The sequence below is a fragment of the Phoenix dactylifera genome, chromosome 12 (genome assembly GCF_051530095.1).
Source record: "Phoenix dactylifera cultivar Ajwa chromosome 12, Ajwa_hap1_PhDact_Kaust_v1.1, whole genome shotgun sequence".
Lineage (NCBI taxonomy): Eukaryota > Viridiplantae > Streptophyta > Magnoliopsida > Arecales > Arecaceae > Phoenix > Phoenix dactylifera.
In genome coordinates, this window is record NC_143201.1 from 24,496,741 (window position 1) to 24,505,267 (window position 8,527).

Genomic DNA, 8,527 nt, shown 5'->3' on the forward strand with positions numbered 1-8,527 from the left:
ATCACTTGATTTAGAACAACATTAGGAGAAAACTTTTCACTATTTATTATTTTCTGCTATAATATCTAATAATAATTGTGATGATAATTATTGTTTTGCTCCTAATAAATTCATTCTAAATTAAATTGGGCAACCCTCATGAAAACTAAAATTGCTATTTGCTTGCATCATTATTGTCGACGTGTTAGCATAATAGCATTGCCCATACCTCTGGAGATGCGAAAATTCTAAATATTTTTTTTAAATACACAAGGTATAAAAAATTAAATATTTTTTTTTAGATGAATAGAGAAAGGGATGACCACTTACATGTTTCATAATGATCGATATCCAAGTTTTGAGGAAAGCATAGTCCAAGAATCAAACCGTCGAACCTCCGATGACTAGAGGGATTCATAGTTAGTCTATCTACATTCTTGTCCTTGTATTCTTCCTTGATCTTGATATTCTTTGTATTTTATAACATGATATTTGTGAATGGTACACTAAGATGCCTTAAAATCCTAGAATCTCAACATTGCTATGAAAGTTTGGTAGTCTTCTAGGAATATCTCACTTGCAAAACGTACCTCTCCCAATCTTGAGTAGGGTGACACACTACCTTTGGTCGAGTTTGATGGGTCATAAAACTTAAAAAATAAGTTTTATGAAAATTAAGTCTTTCCCTATTTTATAAGGAATTATGTTTTATGGAAATCTATTCTAGCAAAATCTACAAGCAACCAAATAGTTGAAATAGTTGTTTGCTATCATCAAAAGATGATGGTCCCTAACTCTTCCTTCTAATTACTATAAAAGGAAATAATAGTCATTAATGGTTAAACATCAATTCTATTTCTCAATAATTGATGTTTTCCTCAAATTGTTTAAAAATGGGATTAACAAAATATTCTATTAACCGTCCCAAGTAACCTTAAACTCAGCTATAAAACACCAACAAATACACCATCTCTTATTTTGAGAGGGCCTACATATCCTATCCTACAGATTCCGAAATAGATATAAGATAAATTAACAATTATATAATGAACTCTTGGAGGCTAAACAAGGAGAGAACATAAAGAAAGATGGATGAGAAAGAGGGGCATTGTTTATCGTCACCCTCCCCTCCTCTATCATCTTCTTCTAAATCTACGTGAAATCTAACATGCTTTGCTTCTAATCTACCACTTCTTTCTTCGGAGTGTGATCACAGCAAATTTTTACTTGGAAGATTTGATCTGATCAAATCTACCTCCAATCTTACCTATCAAATTTGATCTGATCAAATCTACCTCCAATCTTACCTATCAAAGGATACATGAAGGGGATCTCCTCCTTTCCTTCACATTGACATGTGGAAGGGGGGATCGAAAGGAGAGCTTGATGCTTGAGCTCCACTAGAGTGAGACCTCATGTCATAGTCCATGATGGAAACCAATCCAATGCTAACCTAATAATTCATTGATACATACCCAAATTATATTTGCCGATATATATTTCATGTTTTATTGATACACATTTCAAATTGAGATGATATATATTCTAGATTATTACTTCTCCAATACATAGTACATACCTAGCTAATACATATTAAGCTTTCTCGTAATAGACCTATTATTTTGTTAATACGTATCTTTTACTTTCTTGATACACACATCGGACTACGATAATATTATAGTGAACACAATTATTGCTAACACATGGTATATGTTTAGGCAATACAAAGTTGATTCTCCTTCGTGTCTCACCCATGCTAGTTTGATTTTGTTCAGGGTAACCTCAACATGATGAAATTGGAGGTAGAGACAAAGATTTCGAGCTCGTGTAGATTAAGAAACAAAAGGCGATGAGGAAGAGGGATGCACACGAAGAGTTGAAATAACAGCTGTGGATGGAGGAGAAGGTGCATTAAGAAAAGTGGAAATGGCAGAGGAAGGGGAGCTAGACCCAACTCTTATATTTGTCCACTAAGTAGGTTTTTTTGGAGGAAATGAGGATAAACTCTTGTAACCTGGGAATAAATTTTTTTTCCAAACGCGCGCCCACCGGCGTCTAGGCTCCACCTACCCGTGGGCTCTGTGTCATTGTTTTTCTGGTATGACATTCGGGTCCGACGGTAAAGTTGCCTTTGCCGTTACCGATGAATTTTTTTTATTTTTTTTATTTTTTTTTATGAATACCTTCCTAAATATCAAATTTATATAAATATTTTTTTAAAATTAATATTTATATGTATACTTTCGTAAAATACTTATTTTGTCATTCTTATTTTTTTATTATTATTTTTACATATATACTTATGCTACCTAATGACGTTAAAAAATTAACGATTTTAAATTAAAATAACTAAAATTAACGATTTTAAAATTTTATTTTATTTTTAATTAATATAATTATGTTTTTTTCTTAATACCATTAGAACAATCGTCTTATTACGGATATTTATATAATAACAAAATTTATGAGAATATATATGTAAATATTCATTTTAAAAGGATATTTATGTAAAATTAAATATTTAGAATTTCATTTTATCGCCATTTGCGCTCCTCTCCCTTGAAATCTTCAAAGCTGGATCCGAAGAAAAAAAGATTCAGAAATTGAAAAAATTACTTAAAAAAAAAGAAAAATTTTGGAGGAGGAGGAGGAGAAGAGAGGGGGAAGAAGAGGGAAAGATCCTTTATTTTGGTGAGGATTCGAGCATCGAAATCTCTGCAGTCCGACTCCGATCCTTCTCTGCCTTTGTTTTTTGATATCCGGCCAATGGATTCCGATTTCTGGATGTCTCGTATCTTCACTGCCAAGAGGCACTACTCGCTGCAGCACCACCAGAACTCCCAATTAGGTCTCCAAATCAGCTCCTTTTCCTTCCATTTTACGTTTTGGTTTGGGATTTCTCGTAAAAATCCGTCCTTTGATATGGTTTTGTTCATATTTCGGTTAAAAAAAAAAAAAAACCGTCTCTTCTTATCAGTGTTTTTATTTTCGTTCGCAGATCGATTCGGGCTTGATGATTTCGAGATGGAAAGGAAGGTCCGGCCGGACTTCCCATGCCCTTATTGCTACGAGGATCACGACATCACGTCTCTGTGTACCCATTTGGAACACGAGCATCTCTTTGAATCAAAAGTCGCCGTGAGCATTCAATTCCTGATCCCATGTCATAAAAATTCCATTTTTTCCATAATTTTTTATCTGAAAGATACCCAAATTTGGATTGATTTGATATTTGGAAGTTTGGATCAAATGATTTGATGTTAATTGTAAATCAAGTTTAGCAGTTAATATCCTTACGTTTAGAATGGACGAAGCAATTCTTGCTATAACAATAACTCTTATAGTGGTCGAGAGAAAAAATGGAAGGATTCAGACAGGATTAAAAATGGTGACGAAAAGATCTAACTATGACAAAATTATTAGCAACACAGAGCTCAGATCATGGTACCGAATGATGTGTGTTACTCATCTTCATGCGTTAATTTCCTTTTTGTTTTCTCTTTAATTTCTGTGTGGCGGGGAGACTTAGGGGTTTTACAGTTTCCTTTCGTCAAAAAGATAGGCATATCTAATGAGTAAATTTGCCAGTATTCTAGTTTAGCTTCTTGTTTGTTATTATGTTTCCAATCATCACTTTGTATTTGCCTCATTGTATTTATTAATACCAGTGATTTAGGCAATGCTGCATGGATGCAGATACAAGACTTATAAAAATTTTATCAAAATAAACCCTAACTAGACTAACCTCAACCAAGATTTCAATTGTCTTAAACATTTTGTGGATAGGCTAGGTTTAGATTTGTGTGAATGATCTGTCATTGGGAAGAATGGTCTGATAGCTTGTTTGGTGAATTTGGTACTGCTTGGCCCTCAACCAGTCTCAACTTGCACAGTTGCCTCTACATGTTTCTTGTGATGATCATAGGAGTCATACATGCTCTTCTCCAGACATGCAAATTTATGTTCATTATTTTGAAAAAAAGGGAAAAATTTATGATTGAGCATCCCCTTTTCTTAGTTGCTATGCTACACAATAATGGACAGGATGGTCTCAAATGAGCAATGCATATATCAAGTTACGTCCTGCATAGAGATGACTTCACATAGGTATGGGAGAGAGTCAATATATCCTTGTCTGTAATGAGCCTCGGCTTCTGATGGTTTTTGAATTTTCCAAATTATTAACAGAGGTTTGCATCAGGTTCTCAGCATCATTACACTCAATTGATCAGGTCTTCTGGGAGAAGAGAAAATCATTAATTAGTTCTCAAATGATATGTCATCATTTCCAGTTTTGTATATGGTTAACACCCTGATTTTTCAGTATTTATGCTTGATTCTCATTACTATCTTGCTTGACCTGTGTGAATGGCTGCCATTCTACACTTTCACCGATTTATTTCTTCTTAGCTATTTTTCCTCTCTGCCAACTCTACTGAACTGGTGCTCTGCAAATGTTCAAGGGGATTGAACATAATATAGGATGTTGATCTACAACCATGTCTGTATTTATCTGAGATCATGATGGTATTACTTGCTGAAGGAGTGTCCTGCATCTAAAAACATTTATTTGGCAGTCCTAATAAGCATATGCATCTCATTAACAAAGGAAATAATGCAGAGAAAGAAATCAAATGGAATTGATATAGTATTTCATGATCTTATTCTATGACACAGTAAAATTATTTTAGTGGTAAAGTATACTAACTAAGGAGAAGTAAACTAGATGGACAGTCAAAATAGTGCCGTTTACTTCTGTGGAAGTATTTATGAACTGCAAATTTTTCACCTAATTCTGGCTAAAGTACAGGTGATGCTAAATGTCTAGGGAGCACTGCCAACACTCCGATTGGTGACTGTACGAATTCAAAAACAGAATAATAGGATAGATACGATGGTTCCTGATTGTACTATATATAGGCCAGTTTAGTGTTTCACTTCAATATGTAGCACAAACTAGAATTATGTTTCTTAACATAGGCTTGTGTAGCGTCAAGAACTTTTAATGATCTCTTGGAGTTTGCCATGTTATCCTTGTACTTTTGTTTGTCAGGCTTTAAGTATTCCAGTCACTTTTGTATATAAAGATCCAAGTAAAATGTTGTCAAAACAGTTGGGCAGCCTGATAGAAGAACTTGCACACCATTATTTTCTAGTTAATCTCTATACCTTTGTATACATGATTGATGATATTGATTCTTTAGTTATTTCATTAATACTGAACAATACGACTAATCAGAACCTTTTACTTTTTTCAGCCCTGCCCCATTTGCTCTGTTAAGGTTTCAAAAGACATGCTGAATCATATTACCCTTCAACATGGTCATCTGTTCAAGATATCCTTTTTTATTCATAAATTTTCTTGCGCAGCTAGTATCAAATGTTATGCTCCTCTGATGGGCATATAGCATTTTGTTAAAAACTGTCTTATACCCATTTTCTTTAACTAAGAATTACCTGCAGAGACGTCGAAGATTACGTAAAGTTGCTATTCCTAACACCCAGGCACTTTCTCTGCTGGGGAGAGATCTACGAGAGGCACATTTTCAGGTGCTTTTTGGAACCAGGGGCTACCAATCTGGCAGTACTAATGCATCAACTGCAGCTACTGATTCACTTCTTTCCTCACTTGTTTTAAATTTCCCTCCAACTGAAGTAGAGGAAACTGCAAAATCTTCTGTTCCCACTGCAGAGGATACTTGTATTGAGAAAGTAACACCTTCACAAACTTGGAAATCAAGGTAAATTTAGAAATTTTCTTTTTTGCTTACAAATAGATGCACTGCTCTCAAAACTTTCTGTTATGTCCATTTTAAAGCTTTTAATATTCTACAGCCTTGTTAAGGACATGAGCTTTTGCAAGGAGGTGTGTCTTTTGTTGATCTATGCATGAAAGGAAAAAAGAAAATCTTCTCCTATCTTTTTAATGGAGGATTTGGTAGACGTAAAAATTAGTCTCACTTACTCTCTATTTTTATGCTATCAGCACCGTCAGAAGGCATGCAAGCTTGGAGATCACCCACTGTTGCATTTTGTAGTCATACAAAATTAGCTGTTTAATAATCTTTGCATAAAATCTTTATATAAGTAGTTTTTCCCGCATGCTCACTTGGAATTTACTTTCTGATGATCTACAAAATTTACTGTAGCAAGTAGTCTTATTTTGAACAATGTGTTCTTATTTTGCCTTTTGGCATATACCAAACCTTTCCTTCTTACCTTTCTGTCTAGCTAGATTCTTTCGAAGTTTAGAGGCACTTGGAGAGTTGCTTCTCAGTTTGAATGCTTCTCAATTGGTCTTTGGTTCCATGGCAAGGTCCTCTCTTGACAAAGTTGCCTTGACCCTGGAATTCTTATACCGATTCATATAGCGTTAATGTCAGACTGAAAGCAGCATTAGCATGTTCTTAAACTTAAGTGGAGCATACCTTGAACCATGCAGCTAGCCGAATATAGATGAGATAGGCCTTGTTGGATAATGCTTCAATTATTATGATGAACACTAGTGAATCTTTCTGGTCGAAAAGGATATATATTCAGATGGTTTTTCTAAGATCTCCCTACATGATTCATATTGAATCAGTCTTTTATATAGAAAATTTTGGATGTTGATGGCAATTTACAAATCAGCATGTCTTTTGATGTAAACAATAAGAAACAGCACTTGATATGTCCTTTGCTTCTTTTTTTTTCTGGGTTATGCTGGTTACAAGAGTAAAACATGCACAGAAAACTTGATGTTCTAGTTCACGTGTAGATACCATCATTTTTGTATGGGCTTTTGAGTTTTAGTTAAAGGATTTGTAACTAATGGTGAACTAAAATTGCTACTTGAAACAGAATTATCATAAAAATTAAAAGATGGGACTTATACTTTTCACTTGTTCTCGTGTCACAACATCAAAAGAAAATTGATTTATCCTCTGAAATAAACCAGTTAACATACTAAAGGATATGATCACTAACAGGTGTAAAGTTTTTCTTTTATAGACTCTGTTATATCATGATATACAGTGTGATACTATTAAATATTTAGCATATCAAGTGCTTGGGATCTAGAGAAATGAATAAATGATGCTTACAGGAACAACTTTGTTTGCATTTTATACCATTTGCCTGTGCATCCATACAAAATGCTACTCGTGTCGAACTGTTAACAACCTTTCTGATGTTTACTTGATGTAGAAAACTAGAATACTTTTGGCAATGATTATCAAGTGTAGTTATAACCTGTTCTGGTTCTTTTTGTTGCTGTGCAGGAGACCGTGGTAGGGCTTCAAATTTTTAACAAAAAGCAATTCATTCCTGAATTCACTGGAGCACCAAAACAAATCTTTCTTTTCATTCCCATGCATGCATTGAGCATAAAAATAAGTTTTGTTTTATGCACTAATACACTTAGATTGGACTATGTCTATGTCCCTTAAATTGTTTTATGCACAAATACACAGACTGGACTATGACTATTTCCGTTGAACCCCTCCTTGCAGCACACTTTTAGAACCCTAGTTATCTAATCTGGAATATTTCTTTTGGCAGTTTTGAATCTTCTCTGAGTTATGAGGAGAGGGAAAGAAGGCGGAAACATGCTACTTTTGTGCAGGACCTGGTTCTCTCAACTCTTTTTGGTGATTAATCGAAGCAGGGATGGATCGACTGTTGGATCATCGAATCCACTTGCCTTCAAATACACAAACTACGAACAAAGAGTTTTTGGAGAATCTGTTTATCATAAAGCAGTTCTGTGGTCCTAATGGCTTAGGTGTTCTACAGGTATTTAAGGGGCAACACAGTTCAGCTTTTTCGAATGTTTATCCTGAGACTGTGTTAGCAGTCTCTGCTATATGCTGCCTCTTAAGCTATATGAAGGTGGATGGTTGGTGAGTAATCTGACCATCATAATATGTCTTCACTTGTCTATGACAGTTCCAACATCCAAGCTGTTTTCAGTAAGTTATATTGCTGTTTTTAACTTTCTGAGGAATTCCCTTTTCTTATTGTTATCTTCCTCATTTGGGCAAGAAATTTGGCTTATAGAAGCTAGGGAGGAACCATTGGGTTACAGTCATCAGGTGAGAAAAGCGGATATATTACATCGGCCAACTAGATTTCTTGTGCTAATCCCTGCATAACTGGCTCTACAAGGATATTCGATATAACAATCTTCTATACTTGGGTTCCCCAGAATAGAGAATTTATCTCATGATTGCCATTAAGTAGGGGTGGCAATCGGGTCGGGTTGGACATAAACAGATTGGGTCAGATGCAGGTCGGGTCAGAAAATTATAAACCTGAACTTGACCTGTTTATTAAACAGGTAAATTACAATCTGAACCTGACCCGTTTATTAAATGGGTAGCCTGACCCGACCCGTTAATAAACAGATTAGGAAATTACAATATGAACCTGACATGTTTATTAAATGGGTAATCTGATCCGACCCGTTTAACTTGTTTAATAAATAGGTCAGGAATTATGTTTAATCCGACCCGACCCGTTAAACAGATAACCTACTAATCTGTTTGCAGTTTGCCCTCCTCTTTCTCCG

At 34.9% G+C, this 8,527-nt stretch overlaps 1 protein-coding gene across 3 annotated transcripts; it reads left to right on the forward strand.

The window, feature by feature from the left end:
* Nucleotides 1–2,498: 2,498 nt before the first annotated feature.
* Nucleotides 2,499–7,951, forward strand: LOC103721235 (protein DEHYDRATION-INDUCED 19 homolog 4-like). Of its 3 annotated transcripts, none has more exons than XM_008811473.5 (5): nucleotides 2,516–2,827; nucleotides 2,978–3,117; nucleotides 5,238–5,315; nucleotides 5,437–5,720; nucleotides 7,519–7,951. In XM_008811473.5, exons 1-5 carry the CDS (start codon nucleotides 2,746–2,748, stop codon nucleotides 7,613–7,615), a joined length of 681 nt encoding a protein of 226 aa, XP_008809695.1. In that variant the 5' UTR covers nucleotides 2,516–2,745; the 3' UTR covers nucleotides 7,616–7,951. The 3 variants fall into 3 exon arrangements, with proteins under 3 accessions (XP_088565374.1, XP_008809695.1, XP_088565373.1); XM_088709247.2 differs by lacking the exon at nucleotides 7,519–7,951 and adding an exon at nucleotides 7,239–7,389; XM_088709248.2 differs by lacking the exon at nucleotides 5,238–5,315 and having other exon boundaries at nucleotides 2,499–2,827; nucleotides 5,443–5,720; nucleotides 7,519–7,758.
* The last annotated feature ends 576 nt before the right edge of the window (nucleotides 7,952–8,527 follow it).

Coding starts and splice junctions, on each gene's coding strand:
- LOC103721235 (XM_008811473.5), top strand. CDS start 2,746: ATGGATTCCGATTTCTGGATGTCTCGTATCTTCACTGCCAAGAGGCAC. Junction 2,828..2,977: donor CCACCAGAACTCCCAATTAG/GTCTCCAAATCA, acceptor TTTCGTTCGCAG/ATCGATTCGGGCTTGATGAT. Junction 5,316..5,436: donor AACATGGTCATCTGTTCAAG/ATATCCTTTTTT, acceptor ACTAAGAATTAC/CTGCAGAGACGTCGAAGATT.